General features: G+C 39.2%; 1 protein-coding gene across 12 annotated transcripts in view; it reads right to left on the bottom strand.

The window, feature by feature from the left end:
- PATJ (PATJ crumbs cell polarity complex component) overlaps nt 1-20,271 on the bottom strand; it is a 426,407-nt gene that overhangs the window by 347,182 nt on the left and 58,954 nt on the right. For all 12 annotated transcript variants that reach the window (XR_012419419.1, XM_045369982.2, XM_045369962.2 and 9 more), the window contains 3 exons: nt 12,776-12,922; nt 8,990-9,066; nt 6,001-6,057 (listed from right to left, as the gene is read on the bottom strand). Coding sequence is in view for 11 of the 12 variants with exons in the window: in XM_045369982.2 (XP_045225917.2) it covers nt 6,001-6,057; nt 8,990-9,066; nt 12,776-12,922 (281 nt within the window). In the remaining variant the exon portion in view is untranslated. The remainder of the gene's footprint in view (nt 1-6,000; nt 6,058-8,989; nt 9,067-12,775; nt 12,923-20,271) is intronic.

Below are 20,271 nucleotides of genomic sequence, written 5' to 3' on the forward strand. Positions count from 1 at the left end.
GCTGAGGCTGAAACACTGCTTGAACCCGGGAGGCAGAGGTTGCAGTAAGCCGAGATGGTGCCATTGCACTCCGACCTGGCAACAGAGCAAGATTGCATCTCAAAAAAAAAAAGGAACAGAATAATGTAATTTTGGGTGACTTTTTTTCTTCCAGTGAAGAAAATAGGGAAACAAGAAAAGCAACTTTTTGTCACAACAAAATTTCAATTAATTAAATGTTTTTAAAAGCATATTAAAAGAAAAAGGCCTTTGAATGTTCAGTCTAAAAGTGCTAGAGGCATATAACTGGGAAACAAAACTACCATTTATTGGATATTTCTTATATCTTGGCACTAAGTTATATTAAGGTATATATGAAATATTATTTCTATTTAGTCTTCTACAACACAATTATTATTGTTCATATTATTTAGAGAAAAAATGAGGCCAGTTATTTACCTCCAAAAGCATTTCATCAAATGTTACTTTCTTAAGCCTTCCCTGACCAACCTATCTAAATTTGCAGACAAACCCCCACTCCTGAATTTCCTATGTTCCCTGCCTTAATACTCTCCGTGGTACATATCACTTATATGGTACAACTTACTTATTTTTGGCCTCCTCCCATTAAAATATCAGTCCTATAGGACAGGAATTTTTCTTCCTGCTTTGTTCTCTTTTGGAACCCTAGCACCCAGTAGCAGACCTAGCACAGAGTACATATAATATATATTTGATGAATGAATGAACAGCCAAATGTACTAGTGAGTTTTTATAAGGTGGTTCTGAAAGTATGTTCAACTCAAAGCCCTTCTGCCCATTTATATCAGAGTTACTGAGTACAAATAGATATATATTTGTGTGTGTGTGTGTGTGTGTGTGTGTGTGTGTGTATGTACATTCCATAGAGGTTGATCAGGAAAGATGACACAGTAAGAGTGGAGGCAGAGAACTAAGGGGTGAGAGTGAGAAAGAACATCTTCTGCCTAGAGAAAGAGAATCACACTGTTTAAAAATGTACACAAAGTGTGCTTTGTGCCTTTTTTCCTTGCTGTCTTTTACTTATTATAAAACATTATAAAACATGATGATTCAGGGTCTTAGGCTTTAATGTGGGAGAACGGACAAGTAAAGCTGAACCACGTGATAAACGGAGCCTGATCAGGGCAGGACTTCCCTACAAGGACATATCCTGAGTTCTAAAACAATATGGCACAGGAGGCTGAAAAGCTAATCAGGAAAACTTGGAAAAGTAAAGCAAGTATTTCAGCAGCCCACACTACTAAGGAGAGAAGATTAGAGTTCAGTTTCCACCAGGATAACAGGACTGGTAAACACCCCAGGGTCTTTCGTGGATTACGTGGGAGGCTGTGTCTTTTTTTTTTTAAAGACAGAATCTCGCTTCATTGCCCAGGATGGAGTGCAGTGGCACAATCTCGGCTCGCTGCAGCCTCCACCTCCCAGGTTCAAGTGATTCTCCTGCCTCAGCCTCCCAAGTAGCTGGGATTACAGGCACCCACCACCATGCCTGGCTAATTTTTGTATTTGTAGGAGAGACGAGGTTTTACCATGTTGCCCAGGCTGGTCTTGTACTCCTGACCTCAGGTGATCTTCCTGCCTCGGCCTCCCAAAATGCCAGGATTACAGGTGTGAGCCACTGTGCCTGGCCAAGGCTGAGTCTTAAAAGTGAAGCAAATCAGAGGTAGTCTGAATCTTACCAGAACTGTACCTCTTCCCCATCTCTAAGATGAGCACCCACCAGTATCACCACACACACTCTCTCTCACTCTCTCTCTCTCTCTCTCTGTCTCTCTCTTCCCTCCCCTCCCTCTGTCAACACATTAGCAGGCTAATGATATCATCTGAAGCCTTTTATAGTTGTCAGACATTTAATCAAATTTTGGCATGACAAGAGATATACCCAAACAAAAAGACAAAACATCAAACGACAGAAACAGATCCAAAGTTAATCCAGATATTGGAATTACTTAAAGTCTTTATAAGCTACGGTTAACATGCTGAAGAATTAGAGGAAAAGATGGCAAATACAGGAACAGATAAAAAATATAGATTTTTTTTTTGTTTTTTGAGACAGAGTCTCGCTCTGTCGCCCAGTCTGGAGTGCAGCGGTGCAATCTCGGCTCACTGCAAGCTCCACCTCCCAGGTTCACACCATTCTCCTGCCTCAGCCTCCCGAGTAGCTGGGACTACAGGTGCCCGCCACCACGCCCGGCTAATTTTTTGTATTTTTAGTAGAGACAGGGTTTCACTGTGTTAGCCAGGATGGTCTTGATCTCCCGACCTCATGATCCACCCGCCTCGGCCTCCCAAAGTGCTGGGATTACAGGTGTCAGCCACTGTGCCCACCCTAGATTTTTTTTTTATGTCGGGAATTTAGCCGGAGGATTATAATCTAAAAAGAAATAAAATGAAAATTCCATACTAGATAAATAAATAAAATTAAGCACTTAATAGATGGGCTTCAGCAGCCAATTAGGCACAGGAAATTTAGTTAACTGGAAGACAGTTAAACAGAAAATAAGAGTTTAGTGTAAATTAACGAGCAATTTCATGCAACACTGATTTATATGATAATAAGAAAAATAATAATAAGAGCCCGGCCGGGCACAGTGGTTCACACCTGTAATCCCAGCACTTTAGGAGGCCAAGGCTTCACCTGAGGGCACAAGTTCGAGACCAGCTTGGCCAACATCATGAAACTCCATCTCTACTAAAAATAGAAAAAATTAGCCAGGCATGGTGGTGGGTGCCTCTAATCCCAGCTACTTGGGAGGCCGAGGCAGGATAATCGCTTGAACCTGGGAGGCAGAGGTTGCAGTGAGCCAAGATGATAAACTACAAGATGAGCCATATTGCTTTTTGTATTTTCCTCAGATTTACAGTCACAACGATGAAATGACTCAAAATGCAGGTAAACTGGGAAGGGAAGAAAGATCACACCATTGCACTCCAGCCTAGGCAACAAGAACGAAACTCCGTCTCAAAAAACAAGAGCCTACTATGTGCTTGCAACTATTCTAGGCATATTATAGTTAATACCTATATAAATTTATAAGGCAGGTACAATATTAAGCATAACATAGCTAATTTCTGTATAAATCTATGAGGCAGGTATTAATATTTCCTTTTTACATATAAAAAAACTGAGACATGGACTTTAGATCATTTTCTAAGATCACACAGCTATGAAATTTGGCATAAGTCAGAATTTAAACTGAGGCAGTTTGGTTCTAGAATCCATGTAATCAGTACATTATAATGCAGAAATTAATAACAAATGAAGCTTGATGAGGTGTTTGCCTTTGAGATGGAGTTTCCCTCTTGTTGCCCAGGCTGGAGTGCAATGGTGCAATCTTGGCTCACTGCAACATCTGCCTCCCAGGTTCAAGCGATACTCCTGCCTCAGCCTCCCGACTAGCTAGGATTACAGGCACCCATTACCACGCCCAGCTAATTTTTTTGCATTTTTATTGAGACAGGGTTTCACTATGTCGTTTTTGTTTTTTTTGTTGTTGTTTTTTGTTTTTGTTTTTTTTTTTTTGAGACGGAGTCTCGCTGTGTCGCCCAGGCTGGAGTGCAGTGGCGCGATCTCGGCTCACTGCAAGCTCCGCCTCCCGGGTTCACGCCATTCTCCCGCCTCAGCCTCTGAGTAGCTGGGACTACAGGCGCCCGCCACCACGCCCGGCTAGTTTTTTGTATTTTTAGTAGAGACGGGGTTTCACCATGTTAGCCAGGATGGTCTCGATCTCCTGACCTCGTGATCCACCCGCCTCGGCCTCCCAAAGTGCTGGGATTACAGGCTTGAGCCACCGCGCCCGGCCTGTTTTTGTTTTTGTTTGAGACAGAGTCTCGCTCTGTTGCCCAGGCTGAAGTGCAGTGGTACCATTTTGACTCACCACAACCTCCGCCTCTTGGGTTCAGCGATTCTCCTGCCTCAGCCTACCAAGTAGCTAGGACTACAGGTGCATGCCACCATGTCTGGCTAATTTTTGTATTTTTAGTAGAGACAGGGTTTCACTATGTTGGCCAGGCTGGTCTCAAACTCTGGACCTCGTGATCAGCCTCCCAAAGTGCTGGGATTATAGGCGTGAGCCACTGCACCTGTCTTTGTATTTGTATTTCTTACTCTCATTTTGAATTAAATCCCTCTCAATATATTGAGAGGGAATTAATATTTAGTCACTACTCTAATCTAATCTGACTTTGTAAATAGTTTAAAATTAAACTATAAGATGAGCCATATGCTTTTTGTATTTTCCTTAGATTTTGTACATCTGAGGAAAGCTTGGTCAGTTGGCCAACACAGTCACAACGATGAAGTGACTCAAGATGCAGGTAAACTGGGAAGAGAAGAAAGACTCTCCAGTGCCAGCCTTGAAAATTCAAACCTGGCCAGGCGCAGTGGCTCATGCCTGTAATCCAGGCACTCTGGGAGGCTGAGGCAGGTGGATTACCTGAGGTCAGGAGTTCGAGACCAGCCTGACTAACATGGTGAAACCCCATCTCTACTTAAAAAAGAAAAAAATTAGCCGGGGATGGTGGCACATGTATGTAGTCCCAGCTACTCGAGACGCAGAGGCAGGAGAATCGCTTGAACCTGGGAGGCGGAGGTTGCAATGAGCTGAGATCACGCCACTGCACTCCAGCCTGGGTGACAGAGCAAGACTCCGTTGTGAAAAAAAAGAAAGAAAAGAAAATTCAAACCTATAAAATTATGGCATACATAGCATAAAATCATGGAAGATAAATATTGATTACAAATACTCAACCAAGAAGAAAATGGCAGCACTACCTAAAGACTTTTCAACTTCTTATGAAACCTGCATGGGATGCAGAAAATACATTTTTAGCTGGGCACTGTGGCTCACACCTGTAGTCCCAGCACTTTGGGAGGCCAAGGCGGGCGGATCACCTGAGGTCAGGAGTTGGAGACCAGCCTGACCAACAGGGAGAAACCCCATCTCTACTAAAAATACAAAATTAGCCGGGCGTGGTGGTGCACGCCTGTAATCCTAGCTACTAGGGAAGCTGAGGCAGGAGAATCGCTTGAACCCGGGAGGCACAGGTTGCGGTGAGCCAAGATCGCGCCATTGTATTCCAGCCTGGGCAACAAGGGTGAAACTTTGTCTCAAAAAAAAAAAAAGAAAATACATTCTTAAAACTGCATGTGACAGAAGAGTTTAAGGTGGGCTCAGCACTTATATCCCGTGCAGAATTACAGTATGACTTCTGAAACTACTCAGACAAGAACATCTTTCCTTTCTTATCGATTGTTGAGGAAGCCGCCTACAAGACTTCTCTAAGTTTCAATTGCCCTGGCCTCTGCTTATCCAGAATGGGAATTTTTAGTGACAGGACACAAAAAAATGCTGGGAAAAAAAACTGTAGAAGTTGTCTTCTGGCACCTTGCCAATAGAAATAAAGCTTACCAAAAAGTTTTAAATTCAAGAACAACCACTGCCTACACTCAGAAGATAAACCACTTTTCTTTCCTTGAACAGCTGAACCTGAAGCCTTTTTTAAAGCCTGTATTCCTGGGTCTTGATTTTTAAGAAACATATATTAAAGGGCTTCTTATAATATCTAAAAAGCTAACACACACTGCACAATGTTACTCTGCATACTACATCTAATGTGGGCAAAAGAGTCAAACCTAGGTTTTGGCTTCTGGACATTGACACAGGGATCCCATGTTCTTCCCAGGCATCATCTTTCATAACAATGAGACCCATCACATTTCCAGGAAACATGCAAGACTAAGTTCTGGAAGCTTTAGGTCACAGCACTAATTTAGTTTCTTCAGCAGGAATTTAAAGAAAGTTCTTCAAACTATGAAAAATGGACAGAGTTCAGTGGCTCCACCTGTAATCCCAACACTTTGGGAGGCAAATACGGGAGGATCACTTGAGCCTATGAGTTTGAGACCAACCTGGACAACATAGTGAGACCCTATCTCTTAAAAAAAAAAAAACTGTTTACTTTGTTATAAAAAATGCTTACCTTTGAATATTTCTGTAACTCAGCATCATCTGCAATCTGTGTGTCCAAAGTAGCAACCTAAATTTACAAAAAAAAATTTCCAGTATTTGTAAAAACATAACTGTATTTCTTCCTACATTTTCTGAAAATATCTGTAAAACCTATATATTGATAACTCTATTTGACTTACATTCTAATACCTTTCTTATATTTTTGAAATCTACAACACATAATGTGAAATTTCAGAGTATATTTGACTTTTTTGTTGTTGTTCTCCACAACAATCTTTTTTCCTAAATTGCATAAATTGAACAGAAGGTGATGGGCAAATATATATACTATTTTTTTTAAATACCTAAATGATATGCCAAATATGTTTTCATTTGGTTATAAAGAGGTTTATAGATTACTTGTATATCATCTCATATGGTTATGTCCTGCCTGGGTTTTTCTTTAAATTATTATTATTATTATATTTTAAGTTCTAGAGTACATGTGCACAACGTGCAGGTTTGTTACATATGTATACTTGTGCCATGTTGGTGTGCTGCACCCATCAACTCGTCAGCACCCATCAACTCGTCATTTACATCAGGTATAACTCCCAGTGCCATCCCTCCCCCCTCCCCCCATACTATTTTTAAAAATCCATGATCCCTAAAATTTTAATATAATCCTCCATTATGCTAAATGCATAAAAATTTTACTCTTTTGACAAAATCAAGAATATGGCCATTTTTACTTTCAAATTCAAGCCTCAAAACAAAATTTGCAAGGTCAGTAAAGTCAGATGTGTTTGGAAAAACTAAAGCATCTGACTTTCCACAACAAGCTCAAACCATTTCCCCGGGAGAAATAGCTGGCAAAGACACAAACAGAAAGACCTGGTCCCTGGTGGAAAGCTCATGGAATACTTAAAGCTTTTAATCCTGGCCTAAAACTATTCTAAGTTTCAATCGTGGACATCCACAGAAATGAATTCCTTGCAAGCAAAAGTATGTTACTGATGATTTGCATCTGTAACTTGTTAATAAAATATGATGCATCTGGCAGGAAGGGATAAGTTAAACAATGACCCAACTACAGCTTCTGAAAGTACCGCATTTCAGATAAGCAGATTCTGGAAGAAAATGAAATAAGAAATATTGGAGTACATGCATTCATTCACTCTCCATCATGCCTGGCTTCTTTCTGCCAACTATTCCTTGGTACAAGATGCTACAACTTTTAATGGATAGCTGTCACTTTAAATTTCCAACTTCAAATTCTGTCTCCTCTTTATAATTTGTCTGTTATGACCTCACCGTGTAATAAATAAATGAAATTTTAAAGTTTAATTATAAGGGGAATAAAATTTTAACAGAAGGCTGGCAGTGGCTCATGTCTGTAATCCCAGAACTTTGGGAGGCCAAGGAGGGTGGATCACTTGAGCCTAGGAGCTCGAGATCAGACTGGGCAACACAGTGAGACACCATCTCTAAAAAAAAAATTGAAAAATTAAGTGAGCTTGGTGGCTCATGCTTGTAGTCCCAGTCAGTCAGAAGGCTGAGGTGGGAGGATCGCTTGAGCCCAGGAAGTTGAAGCTGCAGTGAACTATGATTGTACCACTGCATTCCAGTCTGGGCAACAAAGCAAGACCCTGTCTCTCAAAAAATCGTTTTTTGCTTTTTGTTTTTTGTTTTTGGTTTTGAGGTGGAGTCTCCCTCTTTCGCCCAGCCACAGTGCAGTGGCACAATCTCAGCTCACCACAACCTCCGCCTCCTGGGTTAAGCAATTCTCCTGCCTCAGCCTCCCAAGTAGCTGGGATTACAGGTGCCCACTATCACACCCAGCTAATTTTTGTATTTTTAGTAGATACAAGGTTTCACCCTATTGGCCAGGCTGGTCTCAAACTCCCAACCTCAAGTGATCCACCCATCTCGACCTCCCAAAGTGCTGGGATTACAGGTGTGAGCTACCCCATGTGGCCAAAAAAATGTTTTTTAACAAAAAAAGAGCCCATCATAAAACTGGCCATTTGTAAATACTGGTACAGCAAATTCCTTTGAATATCAAACCACTAAGATAAGTAGGAAAGGCCATCTGCTAGGTAATAGCCTAATAACCATATTTGAAATCTATGAAGCAAAGAAACAGCAGCTTGGGAAAACTGACACACAGGTATAAAGTTACCCAGAGAAAGTGTCAATTGTATTGACTCATCCTAATGACACTGAAAATTTTGTGACAACAGACAGTGGCTAGGTAATCTAAACCAAAATGATTTTTTAAATCTCCAACCAGCCAACAAGTACTAATAATAAACATATGTAAGAAAATGTGAATGAGAGTAGAAATTTAAAAGAATATTTTTTTACTAATGCATTTAGTGAAAACTGTAGAGGCTTGTCTAAGCACAACTTTCTGCCTTCATGTGGATTCATATGGGGAAATGTAATCAATCCCTTACTCAATGAATCTAATAGCAGGTGAAAGGAAGTCTAATGGACCACTGGTACTATAAACTTATACCTAACCTAAATTACTTCCTGTTCTTCCAAATACATTTGATAATCATTCTTTCATTTTTCACATAAAACTGTAAGATTCTTTGTGAAACATAGGACTAATATCCACAGGCCTTTCAGTGTACAGTAAAACAAACAGATCATAAAAGCAATCATAAAAATGCCAGCAATTTTAAGCAGCTGATATAGGTTATAAATTTAAAGGCAAGCTCTCTCTCTCCTAACAGTTTTCTGTCTATTGTCGACTTAAATGGTTTCAACATGAACTGAGTGTCTGCTAATTTTAAGGGAAGTTTGTGTGCAGTCCTTAATTATTCTTACAGCTTAAAATGCTAAAGATGGGGGAAAAAATCAACTGACTGATCCAATAGGGAAGAAAGGCAGGAAGGAAAAATAAAGGCAGGCTGGCTATTCTTTGACTCTCCCATTTTTTTGGACTGTAGTGTTAGAAACTTGATGTGAAATGAGACATGAGTGTTTTTTATTAGAGCATTTTAACATACCATTACTTCATAATCAGGACCCAATAGGTTTTCCCATCTGGATTTCAGCTCATTTTCTGGAGAGTCTGGGGCTTTTTCTGGATATTAAAAAAAAGAGAGAGAGAGAGAATGTTGAAACTACTGTGAGCCAAACACACTTAACTGCTAAATTTTTCAATAACAGTCCAGTTTCAGTAAGTAAAGGGGAAATGAATAAAAAGGAAAATGCATTAACTTAGGTCTACTAGGTAAAGTAAATCAGAGGTGACTTATAAAACTAACATAAAATGTAAAGACCAGCTGTGACCAAATTACGAAAGAGCTTTTTTTGTTAAGGGATATTTTAAAGGAAAGAGAACATGATGAGTTATACATGAAATTTAAATTATATACAGTTTATATGTAAACATCCTATAGTTTACAAGTAAAATGCATCTGGCTTTGCTTTATAATACATTAGGACATAGAAGGATTTAATTTAAATGTTAATCACTTCAAAGTAGTTCCATTCCAGCTGCCCACTAGAAAAGTAAAAACTTATCAAGATATCTTTACTATCAGCAGCGCATATCAACACAATACAATCAGACTTTTCACATGGGTAGCTATAAAGGCTTGTCTGGTTTAATTCAGTCAAAGTTCCATGAGCTTTAATACAATAGAAACTCTGGTTCCACACTAGTCTTTTGTTGCTTGGTTATTAAGATATTTGTATCTTTATGACTTTCTTGAGTGTAATACTGTCTGTGTTGCATAATTTTATACAGCCAAAACAGATTTTAAGTGTCTTGCCTGTCCTCCACATGACTATAGGCAGAAGCTCAGTGCATGGTGCATAGTATGAATAATGTCTAATAGGCAAAAGTCAAAGTACTAAAACTGAAGTTATAACTTATACCCATAGCAGTAGCAGAAAATGAACAAACTTCTACGTTTTTTAACTTAAAGAAAAACTGTCTCAATATTGTCTTAAGATTAAACAAGTCACAGAACAGTTATCACAACTGATATAACCATCTGCCTAAAATCAAATGTAACTTGCAGTATCAGTTCTTTTAGTCTTCAGCATGGACAGCTCATCTTGGATAAGCATATAATGTTCAATGACATAATACAAATCATTAAGCGAAACAGGCTAACCTCAAAAATCAGTGACTAACACTAATGAACACTAAAGAACTTAAATTACTACATTTATAAAAGAACACCCGTGAAATAACTATATTAATTGCTATGCTAGATTTCATTTAGGGGATGACTAACCAAAGATCCTATTAAAAACAAAAAATCAAATTCATTTGGGCTCTGCACCTTTGTGCCTATTCCTGTTAGTATTTCCTTAAGAAATTACATTAAGAGTTCTAACATCTTGCCTTATAAATTTCTTCTTATAAATTTCCAGTAATTTCTTATCTGGTAAACAAATTTGAACAAAATTTGCAATTTATTTGTTGAATTCTAAGCTTAAAAACATGGCTCTCATATGACAGTTAATATATATGTATAATATAATGTTGACATTTCACCAGCAATTCTTTTGACTATATTTTTACCTTTCAGTTGTACAACAAAAATACAGTCATGTGTTTTAAACCACAGTACAAAACCCTAAGTGCTAGAGAAAAGAGATATACTTTCAGCAGCTCAATAAATCCTAGGTTACACAAAATGATCAAAAAATGAATAACATGATGATCTGAAACAATTATTCCAAAGGCAAAAAGAGAGCTAACCTCATAGCAGTTAGTAGATTTTGGTTTTACTCTAAAGCTAAAATTATACATATGCAAGAAGAAAAAAATGTAGTGAAGTTGATCCAAATAGCACACATGAAATATTTCTAAAACTGATACTTCCTGGTCAATTGTAGGTATACTCTTTAATTTTTGCAAATATAACTAAAAAATGGTATGTCATTTTTAAAATTCGTATTTCTTTCATTACAAATGAAGTTGATATGTCAGTGTTGTTATTAGCTTTTTGTATTCCTCTTTCGTGAACCATCTGTTCACTGTCTTTACCTGCTTTCATTTTAGCAAGTAGGACTTAATTTAAAATGGGAACATAGAATATAAGATGCCAAGACCGTCACATTGATGATGAAAATCTTGTAGTGCACGTCTTGGAGTTAAAGTTTTAAGTATCAAGAAGTAAAATAATTTCATTGTTTCTATTACTAACAGTAAAAGTTGAGTGCAAATTGTATAAAATTAGGTACTTTGATTAGTAAAAAAAAAAATTGAATGTTTTGTCATTTATTTTATTAAGCATGCCCAGTTAAGCCAAGCTTAGTAAATAATGTTTTTTAAACGTCAGGTAGCATTTAAAATAGAGGAGTACTGTTATCCCTAGCGTGAGTATAACGATGATACGAAAAGCTTTGTCTTGTCATTATAATAAAAAAAAGGAACATTTATTATGGAAAGAATATTTCTAAAACTGTATCTAATTTCAGAATGTACTCGATTTTCATCTGACTTTTTACTGAAAATCTGAGCTCAACTCAGATTTGCAAAGATAAACTGCAATCTACTTGACTCAAAAAGAACAAGGTAAATTTCCAAATCATAGGCTATTCTTTCCTGACCTGAGACAAGACAAAGCCAAAAGCCAAAACTTCTCAGGAACATGGATGGTGTTAAGTACTCAAGGAGTTTCATTTAGCAGGTGAGGCTTTCCCAGGCACTTTTATGCAGGGAACTGTGTGCAACTGTTACTCAATGAACTTGGAGAGTAGAGTCCACTATAATAGCTAAGGTATCAAAATACAAAGTAAAAGGACAAGGCTGCAAATCAATTAAAAAAAAATTAAAGAATAAATGTATAACAGCCTGGCAATTCGATGCAACTTATAGAAATGTATACATTATTAATTTTTATAATAAAAAACATGTATAATGAAAAAGAAACATATGCTATATGTGTATAAACAGCAATAATCTATAGATATAGACATATCAATGATAATATATAAGCTAAGGTGGTTCCCGCCTATAATCTCAGCACTCTGGGGGGCCAAGGTGGGAGGATGGCTTGAGGTCAGGAGTTTAAAACCAGCCTGGACAACACAGTGAGACCCCATCTCTACAAAAATTAAAATGAAATTAAAAACTTAACATAAGTAAAGAAAAATTAAACAAGAGCTTGGTCTCCAACTGTCACAGTGTTAAAATGTTGATATTGGCTGGGCACAGTGGCTCACACCTGTAATCCCAACACTTTGGGAGGCCCAGGTGGGCAGATCATTTGAGGCCAGGAGTTCAAGACCAGCCTGGCCAATATGGTGAAACCCCATCTCTACTAAAAATACAAAAATTAGCCCAGTGTGGTGGTGGGAGCCTGTAATCCCAGCTATACTTGGGAGGCTGAGGCAGGAGAATCACTTGAACCTAGGAGGTGGAGGTTACAGCAAGCTGAGATCATGCCACTGCACTCCAGCCTGGGCAACAAGAATGAAACTCCATCTCAGGGTCCGTCGTGGGGTGTGGGGAGCGGGGAGGGAGAGCATTAGGAGAAATACCTAATGTAAATGACGAGTTAACGGGTGCAGCACACCAACATGGCACATGTACACATATATAACAAACCTGCACGTTGTGCACATGTACCCTAGAACTTAAAGTATAATAAAAAATAAAAGAAGAAAAAACAAACTCCATCTAAAAAAAAAGATGTTGATATTAACAATATGCTATTTTATATCTCCAAAATGCCTATAAGATTTCTCACATTATATTAAATATAAAGAGAGAAAATGGTTAACAAATGAAGAAGTCTGTTATTGCAAAGTGAATGCTTTGTACCTACCCAATTTTTCTAAGGCTTGTATGTTGTCATTTTTTAAATTATCCATTCTATCTTTAATTTCCTCCGGTTCATCATCCACATTAGTTTCAGTTTCCACTGCTCCAGTTAGAAAGAGAGCTGGTGGTTTGGGTGGTTCAACAACAGTTCCTAAAACCAAAAAATACATATTTAAAAAAAATTTTTGTAATGCTAACTTGAATTATTAGTTGTTGAGGACTATATTTAAGTGAGCATATTTTACTCCTGGTCTCCCATTTCATGACCTTATTAAATCTGAGATAACTTACATATACGATTCCTTAAACCCAAAATGCCATGTGTAATAGATAATCAATCAATTCCTTAAAAAATGAACTTGTTAATAGCATTGAAAAGGATAAGGAACTAAACAATGAGAAGAGAAAAGCAAGGTAAACTCAATGACAAAGAAGGGGTTAGATGCTTTTCAATATATCCTTGGGAAAAAAAAAATGCTAAAGTCCTAAGCTCTTACTGTTCTCGTGGGCAGGAAGCAAGACCTGCAGAATAGCTGGACCAATTGCTATGGGCTCTCCTATGTTCTGGCATGACATCATCATGACGCTGACAAACAAACCTACACAGGTAACCTTATTACTTAGAAGGGAGTTAGAAAGAATTCCCCTTGGTGTAGAGATTCCTCATCTTGCTAAATTGAGCTAAGTAAAATAATAGAGGAACTGGAAAGGAGCAGTGGCTCATGGCTATGAGTGATTTGGGAGGTTAAGGTGGGAGGATCATATCAGGCCAGAAGTTTGAGACCAGCCGGGACAACTTAGTGAGACCCAATCTCTACTCCCAAACAAAAAATCTTCTTTAAAAATTAGCCAGACATGGTGACGTGCACCTGTAGTCCTAGCTACTTGGGAGTCTGAGGTGTGAGGATTTTCTGAGCCCAGGAGTTTGAGGCTGCAGTGAGCTATGATCGTGCCACTGTACTACAGCCTGGGTGACAGAGCAAGACCCTGTTTTTTTAAAAAAAACATAGGAGTTACTCAAGTTTTCACCGTCAACCATAAGTTGCATAAGAGTGATTCTACGTTGTGTTTTAAATAATTACACATCACTTATAAAGTATTCTTATAAAAAATAATTAAGGCCAGGCACAGTGGCTCACGCCTATAATTCCAGCACTTTGGGAAGTCAAGGCAGATGGATCACTTAAGGTCACGTGTTCAAGACCAGCCTGGCCAACATGGTGAAACCCTATCTCTACTAAAACTACAAAAATTAGACAGGCACGATGGCGCATGCCTGTAATCCCAGCCACTGGGGAGGCTGAGACACGAGAATCAAGAATTGCTCATTCACAGATACTGGGTATCCCTACATTCAGTTGGTGTGATAAACTGAAGCCAAGAGCTCTTTCAAAGCTATTAAACACCATTATAGGGAAGGATTCCAAGATGGCCAAATAGGAACAGCTCCAGTCTATAGCTCTCAGCGTGAGTGCAACAGAAGACAGGTGACTTCTGCATTTCCAACTGAGGTACTGGGTTCATCTCACTGGGACTGGTTGGACAGTGGGTGCAGCCCATGGAGTGTAAGCTGAAGGAACGCGGGGCATCGCCTCACCCGGGAGGCACAGGGGTCAGGGAATTCCCTTTCCTAGCCAAGGGAAGCCGTCACAGACGCTACCTGGAAAATCGGGACACCCTTGCCCTAATACTGCACTTTTCCAAGGGTCTTAGCAAATGGCACACCAGGAGATTAAATCCCATGCCTGGCTTGGCGGGTCCCACGCCCATGGAGCCTTGCTCACTGCTAGCACAGCAGTCTGAGATTGAACTGCAGGGTGGCAGCGAGGCTGGGGGAGTGACGTCCGCCATTGCTGAGTTTTGACAAGGTAAACAAAGCGCCTGGGAAGCTCCAACTGGGTGGAGCCCACTGCAGCTCAAGGAGGCCTGCCTGCCTCTATAGACTCCACCGCTGGGGGCAGGGCATAGCTGAACAAAAGGCAGCGGAAACGTCTGCAGACTTAAAAGTCCCTGTATGACAGCTTTGAAAAGAGCCCTGGTTCTCCCAGCACGGAGTCTGAGATCTGAGAACAGAGAGACTGCCTCCTCAAGTGGGTCCCTGACTCCCGAGTAGCCTAACTGGGAGACATCTCCCAGTAGGGGCCGACTGAAACCTCATACAGCTGGGTGCCCCTTGGAGATGAAGCTTCCAGAGGAAGGATTAGGCAGCAATATTTACTGTTCTGCAATATTTGCTGCTCTGCAGCCTCCACTGGTGATACCCAGGCAAACAGGGTCTGGAGTGGACTTCCAGAAAACTCCAGCAGACACGCAGCTGAGGGTCCTGACTGTTAGAAGGAAAACTAACAATCAAAAGGAATAGCACCAACATAAACAAAAAGGATATGCACACCAAAACACCATCTGTAGGTCACCATCATCAAAGACCAAAGGGAGCTAAAACCATACAGATGGGGAAAAAACAGAGCCAAAAAGCTGAAAACTCTAAAACACAGAGTGCCTCTTCTTCTTTCTTCAAAGGATTGCAGCTCCTTGCCAGCAATGGAACAAAGCTGGATGGAGAATGACTTTGACAAGCTGACAGAAGGAGGCTTCAGAAGATCGGTAATAACAAACTTCTCCAAGTTAAAGGAGGACGTTCGAACCCATCGCAAGGAAGCTAAAAACCTTGAAAAAAGATTAGAAGAATGGCTAACTAGAATGAACAGTGTAGAGAAGACTTTAAATGACCCGATGGAGCTGAAAACCTTGGCATGAGAACTACGTGACGAATGCACAAGCTTCAGTAGCCAATTTGATCAAATGGAAGAAAGGGTATCAGTGATCGAAGATCAAATAAATGAAATGAAGCAAGAAGAGAAATTTAGAGAAAAAAGAGTAAAAAGAAACAAACAAAGCCTCCAAGAAATATGGGACTATGTGAAAAGACCAAATCTATGTTTGATTGGTATACCTGAAAGTGATGGGGAGAATGGAACCAAGTTGGAAAACACTCTTCAGGATATTATCCAGGAGAACTTCCCCAACCTAGCAAGGCAAGCCAACATTCAAATTCAGGAAATAACAGAGAACGCCACAAAGATACTCTTTGAGAAGAGCAACCACAAGGTCAGATTCACCAAAATTGAAATGAAGGAAAAAATGTTAAGGACAGCCAGAGAGAAAGGTTGGGTTACCCACAAAGGGAAGCCCATCAGACTAACCAGAAGATCTCTCCGCAGAAACTCTACAAGCCAGAATAGAATGGGGGCCAATATTGGACATTCTTAAAGAAAAGAATTTTCAACCCAGAATTTCATATCCAGCCAAACTAAGCTTCCTAAGTGAAGGAGAAATAAAATCCTTTACAGACAAGAAAATGCTGAGAGATTTTGTCACCACCAGGCGAGCTCCTGAAGGAAGCATTAAACATGGAAAGGAACAATCAGTACCAGCCACTGCAAAAACATGCCAAATTGTAAAGACCATCAATGCTAGGAAGAAACTGCATCAACTAATGGGCAAAATAACCAGCAAATATCATAATGACAGGATCAAATTCATACATAACAATATTAACCTTAAATGTAAATGGGCTAAATGCCCCAATTAAAAGACACAGACTGGCAAATTGGATAAAGAGTCAAGACCCATCAGTGTACTGTATTCAGGAGACCCATCTCATGTGCAGAGACATACATAGGCTCAAAATAAAGGGATGGAGGAAGATCTACCAGAAATACAAACTAACATCAGATAATACTATAAACACCTCCATGCAAATCAACTAGAAAATCTAGAAGAAACTGATAAATTCCTGGACACATACACCCTCCTAAGACTAAATCAGGAAAACACTGAATCCCTGAATAGACCAATAACAGGTTCTGAAATTGAGGCAATAATTAATAGCCTACCAACCAAAAAGTCCAGAACCAGACAGATTCACAGCCAAATTCTACCAGAGGTACAAAGAAGAACTGGTACCATTCCTTCTGAAACTATTCCAATCAATAGAAAAAGAGGGAAACCTCCCCAGCTCATTTTATGAGGCCAGCATCATCCTGACACCAAAGCCTGGCAGAGACACAACAAACAGAAAAAGAGAATTTTAGACCAATATCCCTGATGAACATCGATGCAAAAATCCTCAATAAAATACTGGCAAACCAAATCCAGCAGCACATCAAAAAGTTTATCCACCACAATCAAGTTGGTTTCATCCCTGGGATGCAAGGCTAGTTGAAGATGTGCAAATCAATAAATGTAATCCATCATATAAACAGAACCAAAGACAAAAACCACGTGATTATCTCGATAGATACAGAAAAGGCCTTTGACAAAATTCAACAGCCCTTCATGCTAAAAACTCTCAATAAATTCGGTATTGATGGAAGGTATCTCAAAATAATAAGAGCTATTTATGACAAACCCACAAGCCAATATCATAGTGAATGAGCAAAAACTGGAAGCATTCCCTCTGAAAACTGGCACAAGACAGGGATGCCCTCTTTTACCACTCCTATTCAACATAGTGTTGAAAGTTCTGGCCAGGGCAATCAGGCAGGAGAAAGACATAAAGCATATGCAATTAGGAAGAGAAGAAGTCAAACTGTCCCTGTTTGCAGATGACATGATTGTATATTTAGAAAACCCCACTGTCTCAGCCCAAAATCTCCTTAAGCTGATAAGCAACTTCAGCAGTCTCAGGATACAAAAGCAATGTGCAAAAATCATAAGCATTCCTACACAGCAATAACAGACAAACAGAGAGCCAAATCATGAGTGAACTCCCATTCACAACTGCTTCAAAGAGAATAAAATACCTAGGAATCCAACTTACAAGGGATGTGAAGGACCTCTTCAGGGAGAACTGCAAACCACTGCTCAACGAAATAAAAGAGGATACAAACAAATGGGAAAACATTCCATGTTCATGGATAGGAAGAATCAATATCGTGAAAATGTCCATACTGCCCAATGTAATTTATAGATTCAGTGTCATCCCCATCAAGCCACCAATGACTTCCTTCACAGAATTGGAAAAAACTACTTTAAAGTTCATATGTAACCAAAAAAAGGCCCGCATTGCCAAGACAATCCTAGGTAAAAAGAACAAAGCTGGAGGCATCATGCTACCTGATTTCAAACTATACTACAAGGCTACAGTAACTAAAACAGCATGGTACTGGTACCAAAACAGAGATATAGACCAATGGAACAGAACAGAGCCCTCAAAAATAATACCACACATCTACAACCATCTGATCTTTGACAAACCTGACAAAAACAAGAAACGGGGAAAGGATTCCCTATTTAATAAATGGTGCTGGGAAAATTGGCTAGCCACATGTAGAAAGCTGAAACTGGATCCCTTCCTTACTCCTTATACAAAGATTAATTCAAGATGGATTAAAGACTTAAATGTTAGACCTAAAACCATAAAAACCCTAGAAGAAAATCTAGGCAATACCATTCAGGATATAGGCGTGGGCAAGGACTTCATGACTAAAACACCAAAAGCAATGGCAACAAAAGCCAAAATAGACAAATGGGATCTAATTAAACTAAAGAGCTTCTGCACAGCAAAAGAAACTACCATCAGAGTGAACAGGCAACATACAGAATGGGAGAAAATTTTTGCAATCTACCCATCTGACAAAGGGCTAATATCCAGAATCTACAAAGAACTTAAACAAATTTACAAGAAAAAATCAAACAACCCCATCAAAAAGTGGGCAAAGCATATGAACAGACACTTCTCAAAAGAAGACGTTTATGCAGCCAACAGACACATGAAAAAATGCTCATCATCACTGGTCATCAAAGAAATGCAAATCAAAACCACAATGAGATACCATCTCACACCAGTTAGAATGGTGATCATTAAAAAGTCAGGAAACAACAGGTGCTGGGGAGGATGTGGAGAAATAGGAACACTTTTACACTGTTGGTGGGAGTGTAAACTTGTTCAACCATTGTTGAAGACAGTGTGGCGATTCCTCAAGGATCTAGAACTAGAAATACCATTTGATCCAGCCATCCCATTACTGGGTATATATCCAAAGGATTATAAATCATGCTGCTATAAAGACACATGCACACGTATGTTTATTGTGGCACTATTTACAATAGCAAAGACTTGGAACCAACCTAAATGTCCATCAATGATAGACTGAATTAAGAAAATGTGGCACATATACACCATGGAATACTATGCAGCCATAAAAAAGGATGGGTTCATGTCCTTTGCTGGGACATGGATGAAGCTGGAAACCATCATTCCGAGCAAACTATTGCAAAGACAGAAAACCAAACACCGCATGTTCTCACTCATAGGTGGGAACTGAACAATGAGAACACTTGGACATAGGGTGGGGAACATCACACACCGGGGCCTGTTGTAGGGTGGGAGGAGTGGGGAGGGATAGCATCAGGAGAAATACCTAATATAAATGATGAGTTAATGGTTGCAGCACACCAACATGTCACATGTATACATATGTAACAAACCTGCACGTCATGCACATGTACTTTAGAACTTAAAGTATAATTAAAAAAAAATAAAAATTAAATTTAAAAAAAAGCTTCTGCATAGCAAAATAAGTAGTCAACGTAGTCAACACAGTAAACAGACAACCTACAGAATGGGAGAAAATATTTGCAAAGTATGTCTCCAATGAATGACTAATATTCAGGTTCTAGAAGGAACTCACACAACTCAATAAGAATAAAACAACTCCCCATTAAAAAGTGGGCAAAATACATGAACAGACATTTCTCAAAAGTAGACATATAAGTAGCCAACAAACTAACAATCCTGCAATTAAAACCACATTCAAACCACAACGAGACACCATCTCGTATCAGTCAGAATGGCCATTATTAAAAAGTCAAAAAATAACTGATATTGGCAAGGATGTGGAGAAAAGGGAACACTTATACACTGTTGGTGGGGATGTAAATTAGTACAACTTCTGTCGATGTGGAAAACAGTATGGAGATCTCTTAAAGAACTAAAAATAGCACAACCATTTGACCCAGTAACTCCACTACTTGGTATCTACTCAAAAGAAAAAAAATAGTTCTATCAAAAATATTCAGGTACTAGTACATTTATTTCAGCACTATTTGTAATACCAAAGTCATGAAAGCAATCGAAGTGTCCATCAACAGATGATAGGATACAGAAAATGTAGTATATACCATGGACTACTATACAGCCATAAAAAGAATGAAATTATGTTCTGTTTTGTTTTGTTTTCAGCAACATGAATGGTGCTGGAGGCCATTATTCTAAGTGAAATAACTCGGAAACAGGAAATTAAACACTCCATGTTCTTACTTATAAGTAGAAGCTAAACAATGGGTACACACAGACATGCAGAAGAAGATAATAAACACTGTGGATCCCAGAATGAAGGAGGCTGGTGGAGAGGGGGTGAGGGTTGAAAAATTACATATTCGGTATGATGTTCACTATTTGGGTGATGGGTATACTAGAAGCCCAAATCCCAACAC

The sequence above is a fragment of the Macaca fascicularis genome, chromosome 1, assembly GCF_037993035.2.
Source record: "Macaca fascicularis isolate 582-1 chromosome 1, T2T-MFA8v1.1".
NCBI classification, from domain to species: Eukaryota; Metazoa; Chordata; class Mammalia; order Primates; family Cercopithecidae; genus Macaca; species Macaca fascicularis.